Source organism: Procambarus clarkii, chromosome 56 (assembly GCF_040958095.1).
Source record: "Procambarus clarkii isolate CNS0578487 chromosome 56, FALCON_Pclarkii_2.0, whole genome shotgun sequence".
NCBI lineage: Eukaryota > Metazoa > Arthropoda > Malacostraca > Decapoda > Cambaridae > Procambarus > Procambarus clarkii.
The window spans coordinates 20,743,903-20,763,212 of NC_091205.1; the positions used below are offsets into that span (position 1 = coordinate 20,743,903).

At 41.9% G+C, this 19,310-nt stretch overlaps 2 protein-coding genes across 2 annotated transcripts; one reads left to right on the forward strand and one right to left on the reverse strand.

Moving 5' to 3' along the window:
- Window positions 1–860: 860 nt before the first annotated feature.
- On the reverse strand, window positions 861–1,232 carry LOC123770862 (membrane-spanning 4-domains subfamily A member 18-like). Its single transcript, XM_045763040.2, has one exon. It carries the CDS (start codon window positions 1,230–1,232, stop codon window positions 861–863), a length of 372 nt encoding a protein of 123 aa, XP_045618996.2.
- A 2,797-nt stretch (window positions 1,233–4,029) lies between these two features.
- On the forward strand, window positions 4,030–16,284 carry LOC138353203 (sodium/potassium/calcium exchanger 1-like). The gene is made up of 2 exons (XM_069306082.1): window positions 4,030–4,111; window positions 15,761–16,284. The coding sequence occupies exons 1-2, from the start codon at window positions 4,030–4,032 to the stop codon at window positions 16,282–16,284; spliced, it is 606 nt and encodes a 201-aa protein (XP_069162183.1).
- Window positions 16,285–19,310: the final 3,026 nt, after the last annotated feature.

Genomic DNA, 19,310 nt, shown 5'->3' on the forward strand with positions numbered 1-19,310 from the left:
AGGGGGAAGCACAAGAGCGCTTCGCATGGGGGGTTTTCTCTACTCTTGTGGATGGTTCAAACGAGCTGGCGGTTAGAGCATAATTCAGTGAATCATTGGAAAATAAAGTGGAAAACAAAGTGACGTGGAAATTGAGTCACTGAACTGAAGTAAACATGTTTGGGAAGCGGGACTAGAAGTCGAGCTTGTCACTGTAAGCACATCTAGGTGAGTACTTCTAGGGAAAGTACATTTAGGGAGTACATCTAAGTGAATGGAAAAAAAAGAAAGAAAATAAGAAAGAAAGAAGAAAGAAAGAAAGTACATAAAGAAAGTACATAAGAAAGTACGTACTAAGAAAGTACATAAATATATGAGAGTACATCTAGATAAGTATATGGGAGTACATCTAGGCGAGTTCATCTTGTTGAATACATATAGGAGTACATCTAGGTGAGTACATATATGCTAGTACATCTAGGTGAGTACATATATGCTAGTACATCTAGGTGAGTACATATATGCTAGTACATCTAAGTGAGTACATATATGCTAGTACATCTAGGTGAGTACATATATGCTAGTACATCTAAGTGAGTACATATAGGAGTACATCTAGGTGAGTACATATAGGAGTACATCTAGGTGAGTACATATATGCTAGTACATCTAGGTGAGTACATATATGCTAGTACATCTAAGTGAGTACATATAGGAGTACATCTAGGTGAGTACATATAGGAGTACATCTAGGTGAGTACATATATGCTAGAACATCTAGGTGAGTACATATATGGTAGTACATGTAGGAGAGTACACACATCTATGACGTCAGTAACTGTCAACAAAGATAACCTGGTTTCTATGCCTGACCAAATTATTTAATTGGAACAGGAAAGTCGAGTGAGGCGGCAGAGGTTCTGGTGGATGGTCCTGGTGGTGTCGGAGTTGTCGGGGGTGATGTCGGTGCTGTCGGGGCTGGTGTCGGCGTTGTCGGGGCTGGTGTCGGTGTTGTCGGGGCTGGTGTCGGCGTTGTCGGGGCTGGTGTCGGCGTTGTCGGGGCTGGTGTCGGCGTTGTCGGGGCTGGTGTCGGCGTTGTCGGGGCTGGTGTCGGCGTTGTCGGGGCTGGTGTCGGCGTTGTCGGGGCTGGTGTCGGCGTTGTCGGGGCTGGTGTCGGCGTTGTCGGGGCTGGTGTCGGCGTTGTCGGTTGTTGGGGGAGAGGAGGAGGAGGAGGAGGAGGATGGTGTTGGCATTGTAGGGTGGATGGTGTTGTGTGTTAAGCGCGTACAACTATTACCCAACAACTACAGTTGTTGGGTGGTAGTTGTATGGGGTTGTATTATTCGTGGGGGCGTGTCACAACTGTGGCGTGGTTGTGGGGTGATTTTGGGTGTTGTGTTTGTTATTTGTAATATTATGTGTATTATCTTACTAAGATCGTTTTGAACTGATCAATTAAAAATGGATCCAAATTGTACAAACCATTACTGATATTTATGTTGCAAGGTTCTGTAATGTGTATTAAAGCAGATTAAAAAATGTTTCTATTGAAAATGAATATTTTACAATTTGTTACTGAAGAAGACCCATTCAAGTTAGTTTGGTGAGAATTTCTTTACAAATGAACAAATAAAACGTTAGATAATTTACCACTTTTTAAAGTGTATTGATGTTGCAAAATTCGAAATTTGATTTTTTAAGATGTTTGACCTATATAGAATATATTACTATAATTTACAAGATATTTTGTAAGTAACAAAGTTATTGTTACAAGGTCTGTTTCTAACTAATAATTTTCCAAGAATATTTTCATAATTAAACACCTCATGTACTTCGAAAAGTTTCAAGGTCTTGACAATATTTTCGAACCCAGAAAAGTATAGTAAACATATCACATTTTTGGGCGAATTTTCTCAATGCTGATTTTTGTCATAATGTGTACGTTGAGTTTTGCTCTCAAACTCACAAGAAAATTACTGTATCGCAAAGCTTGAAACCTTTAGAATACATATTTTCATATTCTTAACCTAAGAACTCAGGACTAACAATTCGAAGAGCTTTTAGGTACACGGAATAGGTTATCTTGAGGTTATCTTGAGATGATTTCGGGGCTTTAGTGTCCCCGCGGCCCGGTCCTCGACCAGGCCTCCACCCCCAGGAAGCAGCCCGTGACAGCTGACTAACACCCAGGTACCTATTTTACTGCTAGGTAACAGGGGCATAGGGTGAAAGAAACTCTGCCCATTGTTTCTCGCCGGCGCCTGGGATCGAACCCAGGACCACAGGATCACAAGTCCCGCGTGCTGTCCGCTCGGCCGACCGGCTCCTCGCCGGTCGGGTACACAGAGGAAAAAATAGATTGTTTAACACTATATCTATGTCCACTGAAATGTTAAACACATGACAACTTTTTAGTTGGTCTACCTAAAATAAGTGTAGAACTCTTTGTAATTGACGGGGGTCATGTAATTATTTCTTGATGGTAAGTGCACTCTGAGAAAGGGCCAAATGCTTCGGTGTCAAACAATTTTAGAAGAGTTTAGAGTTGTAAACTCTAAATTCTTCTGAGATTGTTGCAGTCAAGCCTCAGTGGATCACTGATTTAAAACCATTTAAGTCCTCAGGACAGATGTTTTGCAATGGTAGAGTCAGGAAACCAGTTCTGATTATACGTGACACTGGGGGTTTCACGCTCTCATTCTGGATTTTGCATTACTAGATGAACACACCGTAAACGCAGGAGAAGTTATGTTAATTCAAGGGATTCCAGGGCCGGTGAAACAGGTACCACTGACTCGGATAACTTTACATCCTAAATTCATCCATCGCATCTGTACTGGAGGAGTCAGTGCACAGTTATCTTTTCCAGGTGTTGAAGTTATTCTGGGTAATAATTTAGCTGGTCACGAGATACTCGGGACGGAAAATCGTATTATGTTATCTGAGCCTACAGTAAGGTCGTACTGGCATGAATCGACGCAAAGAATGTTGTCGTAACCCCTACCTTCGCTGTGGAAGGCAGGGGATATAGGTGGTAAATTTGAGATGCCCCAAAGACCAGAGCCTCTCCGGAGGAGTATAAGGAAGGGGGATCGCTTGAAGACATTATAATCGACTTGGATAATGAATCTGAGCCAGTAGCAGAGACTCCCCCCGCCTCTACCATACACTGAGAGGAGTGAAGGTGAGGAGGTCATTGTTCAGGTTACTCAACAGAGTCCTCCAGAATCCGAACCTCCTTGCATCTTCAGTGCAAGATGAACCAGTCTTACAGAGTGTTGTGAGGAGGCTGTCTCGTCAGAGGACGCCCTCCAGGAGACGGTTAGGTATTATTGCGAAGATCACCTTCTGATAATATAGTTGTGCATTAATTGGCTGTTGATTGCTGGTTTCGACTTCTTAATGTGTAGTGCCTCGCAGATATCAAGCCGCCTGCTATCGCTGTATACATGACTTGATTTTTCTCGTCAGCCTTTTTTTTCTACTACAGCCTTTTATATGTTTCGCTAAAGGTCTGCTCTGAATAAAGAGAGCAAAGAATATAACTAGTCATAAATGGTCAGAACAAAAACAAATTTGATAAAAATTAAAATGTAGACCCGTGTCAGATGACTATGATGTAATACATCGGCTTGTCCTTCATATTAGCAACTGGGACAGAGTTCTCCAAGCCGGCCATTATGATCTTGAGGAAGGGCAGCAAGGAGTCACAAAATTCATAAGATGTGCTACACTGTATTTTCCAAAAATGAAAAAGGATATGACCAGATATTGTAGCGTGTGTGCAGTGTATTATCAGGAAGGTCAAACTAGACTGTGACTAGAGCTCCATTATAAACCATTATTCTAAAGGAACCATTTTCACCTTATTGTCTAGGACTGCAGGGGACTGCAACCCAGGACAAAGTGTGTTAAAATTTATTTGATTTTTTGGTGTATTTAACCACCAGATTTCCGGAAGGGTATTCTGAAGGAAATATTAGAGCTGGAACTTTTATTTTGCATCTGGTTAGGTTCTTTTTGGCGTTTGGTTTGCCAAAAGTAATCCAAATGGAGAGCGGGAGCAATTTTAAGTCTAACACCTCTGACAAGTTTTATCGTACTCCTGGAATTGAGTACAAGGTTTCGAGTTGTTAGTTGCACCAGAACCAAGATCACCAGACTCCCAAACAGATGCTGAAAGCAACTGGTGAGTTTTCTGATCAGGACTGCGATGAAAAACTTCCTTTTGTGTTGTTTGGAGCCCAGAAGTGGCTTAAGAATTCTTTAGGCTGTTCTCTATTCCAACTTGTGTTCGTGTACTAGGTCCGGGGACCCCCGTGAAGATGTTTCGGAGAAAGTTGTTGGGTAATGTAATTTTGTTTGGCCGGAGGTCAATATCTGTACGATGTTAAAAGGAGGCTGCGTGTCAGCAAGGCTTGAAAACAGGCAAGGGAGACCCAGAGGGCCACGAAGGAGGAGCGTTACAACCACTTCAAGAGTAAGCTAAGGACGTTTGAGCCCCTTGGATCTGGTTCTTGTGTAGAAACCTCTTTAGGGGAACTCTGTGTCTCACAAGTCCGATGGTCTGCATATTGTGTTGTAAAAATTGGGAGACGTAACAAAGTGAGAATTGTTGAAATAGAAAACATGTTATGATGGTACACCTGAACAAACTAAGACACTTTCAAAGGCATCACTCTACTGACTGCACTGTAAATTGTGCCAATGACGTGAAAGATATGGGCACTGGGGCGTTAGCTATTCCCAAACTATTTCTAGTCATATAGAGATGCTGTATCACTTGTAATGTGTCTAGCGTGATGACGTCTAGCAGCCTGTTAGGAAGTTCTCCAGCTAGTTTGGGACGAATCCTACCCAGACGGATGTCAGCAGTCAAGACATCCAGGTCACTGATCCCACCCAACTCAAGTTCATCCATTAAGGATGACGCCAGAGAACAAGACAATCATCCAACCCTTTACCTGTTCTCTCTTTCTCTCAGCCTCTTTCTTTTCCCGTTCAACCCTTCGTCTCTTTCTCAGCTATTTTCTTTACCCGTTCACCCTACTCTTTCTCTCTACATACCACAGCAATCTTTTGTCATCAGGTGCTATAGTTCCCTCACCGGTCCCTCCGCCTCCAAACGCTGGTAGTGGCAGCGAGTCAATCTTACAGGGGGACACGCTCGAAAAATATCCTTGCATTTTCCGCTGCGCTTTTGTTCCCATTTCCTTTGATTCGTGAACTTCGGAGCCGCCCTGCAAGGGGCGCCACTTTGGTGCTTGCCAATAAACACTTAACCTTTAGTCTGTACACACGTTGGAGGGGCAAGGTAGGCTGAGCGGTCAAGGGATCCTGTACGCCAGCAGAGTGCTCCTGGCAGTATGGGTTCGAGTCACTTCTGGGGTGTGAGTTTTCAGTTGCATATAGTCCTGGGGACCATTCAGGCTTGTTCGCATATATATATATTTATATATTTATTTATTTTCATGAATGAATGAATAAACAGAAACAAAAAACATGTGATTCAGCTATGAGTACGTATCTTCAGAGGAAGAGTGAAACGAAAATTCTGAATGTTTTCGTGTTTCACCACATTATCAATGTGTGTGTGTGTGTGTGTGTGTGTGTGTGTGTGTGTGTGTGTGTGTGTGTGTGTGTGTGTGTGTGTGTGTGTACTCACCTAGTTGTACTCACCTAGTTGTGTTTGCGGGGGTTGAGCTCTGGCTCTTTGGTCCAGCCTCTCAACCGTCAATCAACAGGTGTACAGATTCCTGAGCCTATCGGGCTCTGTCATATCTACACTTGAAACTGTGTATGGAGTCAGCCTCCACCACATCACTTCCTAATGCATTCCATTTGTCAACCAATCTAACACTAAAAAAGTTCTTTCTAATATCTCTGTGGCTCATGTGTGTGTGTGTGTGTGTGTGTGTGTGTGTGTGTATGTATGAGTGTGTATGTTTGTGTGTGTATGTGTGTGTATGTATGAGTGTGTATGTGTGTGTGTGGGCTCATACAATTTCTTAAAGACCTAAATCTGGACACAATAGTGACTCTCCAAGACATTCCAATCACAATCCTCAACAGCCCACCAAAGGGGAATATCCTGGAGAGAGAGAGAGAGACCTCACCCAAAGAGGAACTCAATCTCCTTGGCTAAACTACCTGAATGAATAGCTACATAATGCTGCTGACTTCAGAGGCACCTGCCTCTCTCCACGCCTCCTTGGGCACTCCTAGGTTCCTGTTAGGCAATGCATCAAGCAACATTCCAGTTGCAGAAGTGAATGGACAGGTTCCCTGTATCTGACGCAACACGTGAACGCAGTATTGTGTGGGGTAGGGAGGCCACTGGGTAACCTAATTCTCGCTGCTCCTTCATACTCTTGGGTTATATATACATATATATATATATATATATATATATATATATATATATATATATATATATATATATATATATATATATATATATATATATATGCGAACAAGCCTGAATGGCCCCCAGGACTATATGCAACTGAAAACTCACACCCCAGAAGTGACTCGAACCCATGCTGCCAGGAGCAACGCAACTGGGAGTAAATATATATATATATATATATATATATATATATATATATATATATATATATATATATATATATATATATATATATATATGTCGTACCTAGTAGCCAGAACGCACTTTTCAGCCTACTATGCAAGGCCCGATTTGCCTAATAAGCCAAGTTTTCATGAATTAATTGTTTTTCGACTACCTAACCCACCTAACCTAACCTAACCTAACTTTTTCGGCCACCTAACCTAATCTAACCTATTAAGATAGGTTAGGTAAGGTTAGGTAGGGTTGGTTAGGTTCGGTCATATATCTACGTTAATTTTAACTCCAATAAAAAAAAATGACCTCATACATAATGAAATGGGTAGCTTTATCATTTCATAAGAAAAAAATTAGAGAAAATATATTAATTCATGAAAACTTGGCTTATTAGGCAAATCGGGCCTTGCATAGTAGGCTGAGAAGTGCGTTCTGGCTACTAGGTACGACATATATATATATATATATATATATATATATATATATATATATATATATATATATATATATATATATATATATATATATATGTGTACTCGCCTAATTGTACTCACCTAATTGTGTTTGCGGGGGGGTTGAGTTTTGGCTCTTTGGTCCCGCCTGTGTGTATGTGTGTGTGTATGTGTGTGTGTATGTGTGTATGTGTGTGTGTGTGTGTGTATTCACCTATTCCCACTGTTTCCTCTTGAATTCTGTCAAACCCAACAAGTCTATGCCCGTCCCATACATATGGGACGGGCATAGTCTGTCTATGACATGTACCATGTCATAGTCCATCTATGACGTCTCGGACATAGATGAGACGGTCTATGTTCGAGATATTAAGGCTATGTATCTCTTATCCCAAATATGCTCTCCCTGTCTACCCCGTCAATTCTCCTGTATTTGTGCATGTCTAAAATCATGCTTCCAATAACTTTTCTGTCATGCAGTGAGATGAGACATAATTGATAAGTTTTTCCTCGTAACTCATACCTCTCAATTCTGGAACTTTTCTAGTGGTATATTTCTGGATTTTATCTAAAATTTGTGTTTACCTCAGAAAGGATTCTACGCTGCCACCGCCTATTTAAAAAAATATGTATGTGTGTGTTTTTTGTGTTAACTTATGCAAGTGGTAAAACATGGTCTATTATGACAAAAACTCCACCTAATTAACTTCAAAGAAGCGGATACATTTTAGCAGATATTAGGATTTTTGTTTTAATATTTCATACACACATTAATCAACCAGGCTGTGACTCATACGTCAGGCTGCGAGCAGCCGCGTCCAACAGCCTGGTTGACCAGTCTAGCAACCAGGAGGCCTGGTCGACGACCGGGCCGCGGGGACGCTAAGCCCCGGAAGCACCTCAAGGTAACCTCAAGGCAACACATCAGGGAATGTACCAAAATGCATGTAGTTTGAAGCTGCGTGTGCGAACCTGATCAAAAAATTACCTTGAGGTGCTTCCGGGGCTCAGCGTCCCCGCGGCCCGGTCGTCGAACATCTACTGCGTTAGTTGCTCACATGATAAAATACAGACTGGTCGTCCTGTATGCCGATTTAAAATTGCTGTTTCGGTTCCGCTGGCTCATGTAATATGGGTCTCGGCACCTGTCTGTATCAGTGTTAATTAAGGCCAAACGCGCTTATTAGAGTCACCTAATTAACGTGACGTGCAGGTGAGGGATGGGCATTGATGACACACGTGTCAAGTTGGGGATTGGATAAGGGAATGATTGACAAGTTGATAACTAGAGGGGGATTGGCGAATGAATGATGCTGCCGAGGGGTACAGACGTGTGAGTAGAATAGGTATGGGTGTGTACTCACCTAGTTGTACTCACCTAGTTGTGCTTGCGGGGGTTGAGCTCTGGCTCTTTGGTCCCGCCTCTCAACCGTCAATCAACAGGTGTACAGGTTCCTGAGCCTATTGGGCTCTATCATATCTACACTTGAAACTGTGTATGGAGTCAGCCTCCACCACATTGCTTCCTAATGCATTCCATTTGTCAACCACTCTGACACTAAAAAAGTTCTTATTGTGTATTCCATTACTTGTACCAATAGGGTCAACCTTTTAGCCCATTGTACCCTGTTCCTCCAATCACAGATTATTTTAAGTAATGAATGAAACAGCAACGTCACAGAAAACTCGTCGCTGATTGGCTGAGCACCTGAGCCACCACCAATCACCTCTCTCGTTACCTGAGTGCTAGACATGTGTCGCTGCACTCCAATAGGTCAAAAAGGATGTGTCACCGCCAGCCCGGGCGCCATTTTATTTTGCAATCTGTCGCAATTGCCCCTTTACATCCACATATTGCACAAGATAGTGTTTCAGACTCGTTACTTCTTAAATTAAAACTTGGACCATCTGCGATCTTTGTAGGTGGGTAAAAGTTACTCTTGAGGCCGGAAAGGACGGTTATTAGACGGCGATTATATATATATATATATATATATATATATATATATATATATATATATATATATATATATATACATATATATATATATATATATATATATATATATATATATATATATATATATATATATATATATATATATAGATTAGAAATTATGGCACCTACTAACTTCTTTAGGAAAGCAATGTGTGGTATGTAATTACGTTTGAGCTCATTTCAATACATTATTATGCATTGTTTGAGCAGTCAGCATAAAGCAAGCTTTTAAACTCGACCTGATGTGGTTAATGCTTGCGATGATGCTGTGTGGTTAATGCCAGACGTCTCCCTGAAGACAAGAACTCTCATTCAAATATTAATTAAATAGATTGTTTCTCTTGATTTTTCAATTTGCACATTCGTTTGTCCGTGTGTGTCTATGTGTCTATGTGTCTATGTCTTTCTGTCCGTTTATCTTTCCTGTCAATAGAGAACATATAACCTTACAATTGTTAATTTTTTAAGACACTCGCTCTTTTTTAAAATTTCATAAAATTTTGCACCTTTTGACAATTTCTCTATCTTTAATTTTTCTATCTTCGTTCCTCCTGTGGCACCTTTGCCTTCCTCCTGCAACATTCCTTTATCCTCTGATACACCCTCACCCCCCCCCCCACCACCCCGGACAACACCCCCCTCTTCACCTACACCCCCTCAATAGCACCCCCCCTCCCTTTCAGACTTACAACTGGCCACTGAGATCACCTCTCGCTCTACTATACCCTCGTTGTTGGTTCGATACCCTCGCCTTTCACCTTTTTTCCCTCTACTATCAACTCAACTCTCTGTGATACAGCCTCCATCCCGCACACCAATTCAACCTTCCTCAACCCTCCCACGGCAACCCTTCCCTCCCTCCCACACTCCCTCCCTCCCTTGATCCAATTTGGAAAATTTGACGAGGTTGAAGGAGGGCTGGCAGCAGCTGAATGCTGATGGAGAGGCCTGACATTCCTGGGATCAGAACAGCGAGTCTTGCTCCTTCTCGCTCTCAACCTCAACCAGGTTTCCATCCTTCTGAGGTTCACCTCGACAGGATGTGCGTGATGGTGGTGTTAGATCTAAGCCAGGTAGATCACTCTGGAGGCCTGGTCGAGGACCGGGCCGCGGGGACACTAAAGCCCCGAAATCATCTCAAGATAACCTCAAGATAGGTATGGGAATCGGTTTGATTAGGCAGTGCTAAGGTCAGGTATGGGATCTTTTTTGATTAGGCAGTGCTAAGGTTAGGTATGGGATCCGGTTTGATTAGGCAGTGCTAAGGTTAGGTATGGGATCCGGTTTGATTAGACAGTGCTAAGGTCTGGTATGGTTAATGGTTAGGCTATATAGTCCTTGCCAGATATGGGAACCGGTTAGGTTATATAGTCCAGCCAAGTATAGGAATCTCTAAGGTTATACAGTTTTTAAGTCAGGTATTCAAATCAAATAAAAAATGTCATTCATAAGTGATGAATAAATTCATGTTAGATTTGGTTTACACAAAATGTATGGTATTCATATACATGGGAAATAGACATAATAATAATACCACCGTTCAGTGATATTATATTTACACTCTACATAATACAACCTGGAAGGCCAGTTATGACTTTATGTTCAAAACATACCACAAAAACTAATTAAGTCAGAAATGATTTATACAATTCAATAACCGTCCCTGTATACATGATTGAAGACCGGATACATATAACCCTGGATACATTAGCGAAGACACGATACATGAAACATAAAATAATTTACTCTTTATCTCTTACCTTACTCAAAGAGAGAGAGAGAGAGAGAGAGAGAGAATATCTCTGAGTAAAGATAAAAGATATCTTTTATCTTGCCTCTTTTATCTTGCCTAGAGTGCTCATGGGATCACTCTTACAACAGTGGTGCTTCGTGGGACACACTCACACTAAACACAACACTTGCAACACACACACACACACACACACACACACACACACACACACACACACACACACACATTCACACAAAAACAGTGCACATACACACACACATTCACACAAAAACAGTGCACACACACACACACACACACACACACACACACACACACATTCACACAAAAACAGTGCACATACACACACACACACGGTGCTTAACTGGCAGCAGCTGGTGACCGCAGGCGGCCTAACACCGAATATAACATTACATAACGAAGGTACGAGTGTTTTATGAGACAAACTGCTGTCATTGGCTTGCGGATCGTTCTTCACAACCAAAGTTTTATCCGGCTGGTCTCAAGAAAATCTCACGGACGTGCGAGCGTCATTCATATGAAAATTGATGCGGTGAATGGATCATTTTACAAGAACTCTCGTTCTGTCAACAAAAAAAAGGCCCAACCACTTGGGCTGGTCGGTAGAGCGACAGTCTCGCTTCATGCGGGTGATGAGACACAATAACGTGGCTGAAGAATGTTGACTAGATCACACACTAGAAGGTGAAGGGACGATGACGACGTTTCGGTCCGTCCTGGACCATTCTCAAGTCGATTGTAACTTGGGAATAGACTTGAGAATGGCCCAGGACAGACCGAAACGTCGTCGTCCCTTCACCTTCTAGTGTGTCGTCTGATCAAAACTTGCTTCATGCAGGTTGGCGTTCAATCCCCGACCGTCCAAGGGGTTAGGCACCATTCCTTTTCCCCCACGTCCCATCCCAAATCCTCATCCTGACCCCTTCTAAGTGCTATATAGTGCTAAGTGCTATACAGTGCTTTCCCCCTTGATGGTTGCCTTCCCTTCCACCAGAACAGTCTCAATGTCTGAACAGTAGGAGGCCTGGTCGAGGACCGGGTCGTGGGGACGCTAAGCTCCGAAATCATTGCAAAGTCTGTTTTGTTACATCTGTCATGTTAGTGCTAGTTTCGGCGGGGGAAGAGAGTGACCCTGCTAGAACCATACAAATTACACTGAAGATTATGCGGGTAAATACCTCAGTTGCAATGAGAGTATTATAAAGTTTTCCGTGTAGCAAGCACTTAATCTTATCCTAACCAGCAACAGTGGCCAACTCCCAGCTTGGGTGAGTTCTAGGGGGAGGTTCCTGTTCTCATTGGCAGTAGCAACTCACCCGTGAGGTATATTGAAGATGGTCGTGACAGCAAGATGTCAGGACAGATTACCCCCGTCACCGATAACCTTATACCCACAAACGTGACGAGTTAGGTCATCATCAATAACAAAGTTATCAATGTGAAACCTTCTCCTCCCATCCCATGATAGAAACGTAACGTTAATATTAGATTGACCATTGAATGCAGACATGAAATTGTCTGCAACCAATTCAAGCCTTCAGCTAATTTTTAAGAATTCATCTTGTCGTGAAAAGTTGGTGTTAAAGTTACTTAAGCATCACTAGAGGTTAGCAGCATGATATGAATTAGCCATTTGAGGTACTTAAACCAGCTCATCTCCCTACACATGTGCACATCTTTCATACACATGTGCACATCTCCCTACACATGTGCACATCTTTCATACACATGTGCACAGTTGTTGTTGTTGCTGGTGAAACAAGGCTTATGCACACACACATGAACCGAGCGCCGTTAGAGATAAGTACATAATAAATATGTATTATATCATAATACATACATGATATCATGTAAGTAATAATGTAAGAATATCATGTAAATAACAACGCAAGAATAAATGCCCAGCGGCATTTTAATGTAAAAAAAATCTACTTCACACATACCGGGCGACAAGCCTTTAAAATAACTGAGCTTTCAAAGTCACTAAATATCCCTAAACACCTCCACTCCCCTGCTGTCCTTCTCACACCCCAGGAGACACACGATAGGGCAGTCAGGGAGTCAGAATACACAAAACAAGTGAAGTTTTAACGTCGTAGTGGTAGGGGGACTTTGCCACGTAAAAGCAAGTAGATAGTGTGATATCTTTTTCCTTTCTGTGTCCTCTCATTACCTGTTGTAGCACAGTAGTGGGACTGTGTCTCAGTGGTGTTTGGGTAACTTAGGGTGGAGTAACGGTAGTGAGAAATTGTCCATGGTGGGACTGTGTCTCAGTGGTGTTTGGGGAACTTAGAGTGGAGTAACGGTAGTGAGAAATTGTCCATGGTGGGACTGTGTCTCAGTGGTGTTTGGGTAACTTAGGGTGGAGTAACGGTAGTGAGAAATTGTCCATGGTGGGACTGTGTCTCAGTGGTGTTTGGGGAACTTAGAGTGGAGTAACGGTAGTGAGAAATTGTCCATGGTGGGACTGTGTCTCAGTGGTGTTTGGGGAACTTAGAGTGGAGTAATAGTAGTGAGAAATTGTCCATGGTGGGACTGTGTCTCAGTGGTGTTTGGGGAACTTAGAGTGGAGTAATGGTAGTGAGAAATTGTCCATGGTGGGACTGTGTCTCAGTGGTGTTTGGGGAACTTAGAGTGGATTAACGGTAGTGAGCAATTGTCCATGAATATGAAGAGTTAAATACATATACGGTGGAGTGATGAGTCTGTTGCTCTAGAAGCGTGACCAGGGAGCTAGGTACATCCTGATCATTGCTGCTGCTGGTGTGGGAGGGATTGATTGTGGGAGAGGGTGAAGGATAGTGAGAGTAGTCGCGTGAGAGGGCTCGAGGGAGAGTGACATTGGCTGTGGGAGGGTTTGAGAGGGTGAGAGGAAAGTGATCGTGGCTGAGTGACAGTAATAGTGACTGAAAGAGTGAGGAAAGGTGAGGGTGAGGAAGAGCGGCTGAAAGAGAATTAAATAGACTAAGGGAAAGGGAAAGGGTTAAAAGGAAAGTGAGAAGGGATGAGGGGAAAGTGAAATAGGTTGAAGAAAAGTTAAAGGGCAGAGTGAAAGTGGCTGAGAGAGAGTGAGAGGGGGGGGGGGGGATAAAGGAGAATGTAATTTTTAGGAGGGAGATTAAGAGCGACTGAGAGAGTGTGAGAATGAGAGTGAGAGAGGGGCCGAAGAGAATGAGAGAAGCCGCGGGAGAGTGTGAGGGACCCAGAGAGAGAGAGAGAGAGAGAGAGAGAGAGAGAGAGAGAGAGAGAGAGAGAGAGAGAGAGAGAGAGAGAGAGAGAGAGAGAGAGAGAGAGAGAGAGGGAGAGAGGGAGAGAGAGAGAGAGAGAGAGAGAGAGAGAGAGAGAGAGAGAGAGAGAGAGAGAGAGAGAGAGAGAGAGAGAGAGAGAGAGAGAGAGAGAGAGACAGAGAGAGAGAGAGAGAGAGAGAGAGAGAGAGAGAGAGAGAGAGAGAGAGAGAGAGAGAGAGAGAGAGAGAGAGAGAGAGAGAGAGAGTACACAGTGGCGCCCCACCCTCATAAAAACTAACATTACACTCACCATAAGACACTTTTCTTTCAAAGTCCTATAAAATAAAACGCTTTCAAAAAGTTGTAAGTGGTTTTTACACTTTCTCGCTCATGCTATTTCCTCGTTAACGTTTCGCACGACCACGTCGGAAAATAGAAATCGAAGATAGGTAAAAGAAAACAATTAAATTTAGTAAACACACAAAAAAATATTTTTTTCGAGTCTTCCTGTTGGCAGTCATTTTGATCACAGGCTTGATGGGGGAAGTCCTCCCACAGAGACCTGTTAGTACTCAGATCTAATACTCATTTAAAAACTCTTGAATTTGGTACTGAAATTTAGTCAGATATTGAAATGTTACTGGATTTGATGTCTTAAAAAGAGGGAAAATTTGCTTCACAATTGCAATGAAAATACGTAGAAAATATATATATATATATATATATATATATATATATATATATATATATATATATATATATATATATATATATATATATATATATATATATATAACCCCTTACAAAAGGAAGTTATTAATGTTTTTAATAAAGTTCAGAATTATTTATATACTCGAAACATGACCTTATGAACAGCTATTTTTTCATAAAAATCATTCATTTTGGTCCGGGACAGAAAGCCTGATTTTGTTTCCTTTATGATTATATCCAGGTCGCCCCCCCCCCCCCGCCCTAAGGTCGATCTACTGACCCTCCTCATGATGTAACCTCATAGCACTTACCTATTACTACCGGTTAGCTGTATACTGCTAGATAAGCAGGTATATTAGGTGAAAGGAAACGTGCACAATCATTTCTCTTCCTGGAATCGAACCTGAGTTCCCCGATTGTGAGTCGAGAACGAAGCCACCTGTACTAATATGATTTACAATTTCAGTGAATATCGAATTAGGTATGTATCAGTATTATTACCATGAGAAATACAATATTACTACCATGGAAAATACTTTCTCTCTTTCAAGCATGTGTACATTGATCAAGGAATACTTTTAATTACAAAGACAGTGACAATAAAAACTCTAATACGCTAAATACAGTACATTACAGTGTATGTGTATGTGTATGTGTGTGTGTGTGTGTGTCTGTGTGTGTGTGTCTGTGTGTGTGTGTGTGTGTGTGTGTGTGTGTGTGTTGTGTGTGTGTGTGTGTGTGTGTGTGTGTGTGTGTGTGTGTGTGTGTGTGTGTGTGTGTGTGTGTGTGTGTGTGTGAGGGTCTGATTAAATTAAATGCATTTAAGAACACTTATTTTGAAGTGGTTGGAATGATTAAGTTCGAAGTGTATTGACACTAGCCCTGACCAACGAGAGTGTGTAGCACTTGCAAAGTGGACAAACATGCTGTATTATGTGGCACATAGAGCATGCAGAGCTTTGAAGTTTGAATACAAAACCTCACTCACACATACGATACACAGTACCTGGGTTGCCAAATATGTAAAACTGTAAGACAGCATAGATAACGATGAAGAGGGTGGTGTAGGCAGCATAGATAACGATGAAGAGGGTGGTGTAGGCAGCATACATGACGGTGAAGAGGGTGGTGTAGGCAGCATACATGACGGTGAAGAGGGTGGTGTAGGCAGCATAGATAACGGTGAAGAGGGTGGTGTAGACAGCATAGATAACGATGAAGAGGGTGGTGTAGGCAGCATAGATAACGATGAAGAGGGTGGTGTAGGCAGCATAGATAACGATGAAGAGGGTGGTGTAGGCAGCATAGATAACGATGAAGAGGGTGGTGTAGGCAGCATAGATAACGATGAAGAGGGTGGTGTAGGCAGCATAGATAACGATGAAGAGGATGGTGTAGGCAGCATAGATAACGATGAAGAGGGCGGTGTAGGCAGCATAGATAACGGAGAAGAGGGTGATGTAGGCAGCATAGATAACGATGAAGAGGGCGGTGTAGGCAGCATAGATAACGGAGAAGAGGGTGATGTAGGCAGCATAAAGTGTTGCTTGGCCACATGATGTGTGTGTGTGTGTGCGAGGACGGAGCAAGGAGCTGCGCTACTGGGTCCTTGTCCGAAGCCAGCGTAATATCTTCATCATCTTCCAGGCTTAGGGAGCCCGGGTCGGGATATCCAACCCTTGATATCCACCCCCCTGTCGCAGATAAAAAAAAAATACAGCAGATTTTTATCAGCGCTCACAGATACCAAACACTTTGTCTTAAGCAACTGCAACCAAGCCCCCCTCACGCTTAGGGAATGAATGAAATGAAGGAAGTTGTTTCGTAAAATGAACAAAACAGTTTGCAAGGGTGTTTAGGTAATTGCAAAAGGGGTAGCCCGCGGAGCAAAGTTTTCTTTCTCACTTTGTCGGGGCTCTGGAAGGAAGAGGAGATTACGAGGGAGAGATATGATGCGTTTTCTATATCAAAAATCCTTTTTTTTCTGTATTAATATATTAAGGTACATTTGAATTTGTGTAGCTAACCCTAGACTATATGAAGTCTAGGGCAGAGAGTGTGTTTAGGGCGAGTTACGTGATGCTAAAAATACCATTCACAGAGGATGGTTAGTCATACAGGAATCATACAATCATTAGTCTGCCTTTGGCAAACTTTGGATATCTTATGAGGATATCATCAAGTACACAAGAGGGAATAAGGTAACAGTGATACTAAAAGTCCCCATCGTGCAGGATCGTTAATTACAGTCCATGTGATTAGTAGTCTGCACTGGCAAATTACCGTGTGTAACCAAATGGTGAAGTCTACGGACCTGAGGCAGAACATTTCACTTACATCAACTTCGTGAAAGAAGTGGCCCTAAACTTTTCATGAAGGCCATGATAGCTGACCCCAAATCCTCCCTATGACACTCGCTATAACATCACCTTTAATCCTGCTAATATCAATGAGTATTGATCCAAGATCCAAGATCCAAGATCCAAGATCCAAGATCTAAGCTTCAGGCTTCCAGTCTTGGACTGAGAGACAGGATAACAGACATTTTATCTGTCTTTAAGATATAATGTCTATTAATCTGTCTGTCGTTGGAGGCCAGATGCTTCCAACTTTGTAGGATGACTGGTCTGAGGTAGGGAACAGACATAGACTGGCCAGGGTCGCAAGCATTAAAGAGAAAACAGCATCCCGAAACCACATATTCTGACCCCTAAATAATTTTTTGACACTGTTTGAAATCTACAACCAAACTAAATATATTAAAAACAAAGCATTGAAATATTTGTTTGTCTTAAAGTAATATACACCATTATTCACTGATCTCGGAAAAAAATAAACTTAACTCTGATTTCAGTTTATACTTTTCATATAGCATAAATCAGCAAAAATCAGCATATAGCAGCATAAATCAGCATAAATCAGCATAAATCAGACGACTCTGCAACAGCTTCTAAGGCTTAATGAGGCCCAGCCACTTGCTTAAAGCAAATAGATATCTATTATATTTTAATTATTATATTTAAATATTATTATACTTTTAAATATTTCACCGGTAGACTACCACACGTCAGTAATAGATTATTATATTATCTATCGTATGTAAAAAAGAGATACAGAGAGATAGTCAGCGAATAGACAGAGACACACAGAGATAAAGAGTCAGAGAATGACATACAGAATGAGAGAGAATAAGGAGGAGAAAGACAAATATACAGAGACATATAGACAGATACAATGACAGAGAGAGCAGATACAGACACAGGCATGCAGAGAGACCAGGTCGACAGAGGCAAAGAGAAAGAGAGAGAGAGAGAGAGAGAGAGAGAGAGAGAGAGAGAGAGAGAGAGAGAGAGAGAGAGAGAGAGAGAGAGAGAGAGAGAGAGAGAGAGAGAGAGAGAGAGAGAGAGAAAGAGAGAGAGAGAGAGAGAGAGAGAGAGAGAGAGAGAGAGAGAGAGAGAGAGAGAGAGAGAGAGAGATAGACAGACAGACGGAATGATAAACAGAAAAACAGAGAGACAGACAGACCACAACACACAGAGACAGAGAAAAACTGACGCAAAACAAGACAGAGACAGACAGACGGAGATAGGCAGAGAAGAAAAGAGAACTGGGAGATGAAGGAACCGGTTAAAGAAGAGAAGGATCAGTAATTATCGCGATGGATGATAATGTTAAAATATTTTCATTCATCAAATGAACATTATCATAGACATCATTAACACCATCATCAATATTAACATTAGTGATCAATATTAACATTAGTGATCAATATTAACATTAGTGATCAATATTAACATTAGTGATCAATATTAACATTAGTGATCAATATTAACATTAGTGATCAATATTAACATTAGTGATCAATATTAACATTAGTGATCAATATTAACATTAGTGATGTTAATGATGTTTAGATACTTACTACGTCTAATTAATGACCTTCCCGAGGATTACGGCCTATCAACAGTTGACTAACTCTCGGGCACCCATTTAAGCAAGGTGAACAGAATAATTAGGTGATAGGAAACGTATCCAATCACTTCTGCCCCCTCTAGGGATTCGAATCCTGGATTTCCCAACTGTGAGTCGAGAACCAATTCAGCAGTACTACCGAACACCCTTCTAAAGATATTGAGATAATATACTGCAGGTTAGGTCCTAATGGTGAACTCTGCAGCAGCTCCTAGCTTCAGGGGAGTTAAAGAGAACCACTCCTAGCTTCAGGGAGCTAAGAAGAACAGTTCCTAGCTTCAGGAAGTTAAGATGAACTGCTCCTAGCTTCAGGCGAGTTAAGATGAAAAGTTCCTAGCTTCAGGGAGTTAAGAAGAACCGCTCCTAGCTTCAGGGGAGTTAAAGAGAACCACTCCTAGCTTCAGGGAGCTAATAAGGACCGTTCCTAGCTTCAGGGAGTTAAGAAGAACTATTCCTAGCTTCAGGGGGTTAAGAAGAACAGTTCCTAGCTTCAGAGAGCTAAAAAAAGATGTTCCTAGCTTCAGGGAGCTAAGAAGAACAGTTCCTAGCTTCAGGGAGCTAAGAAGAACCTTTCCTAGCTTCAGGAAGTTAAGATGAACTGCTCCTAGCTTCA

Coding starts and splice junctions, on each gene's coding strand:
- LOC123770862 (XM_045763040.2), bottom strand. CDS start 1,232: ATGCCAACACCATCCTCCTCCTCCTCCTCCTCCTCTCCCCCAACAACC.
- LOC138353203 (XM_069306082.1), top strand. CDS start 4,030: ATGGAGAGCGGGAGCAATTTTAAGTCTAACACCTCTGACAAGTTTTAT. Junction 4,112..15,760: donor TGAGTACAAGGTTTCGAGTT/GTTAGTTGCACC, acceptor TAAAACTGTAAG/ACAGCATAGATAACGATGAA.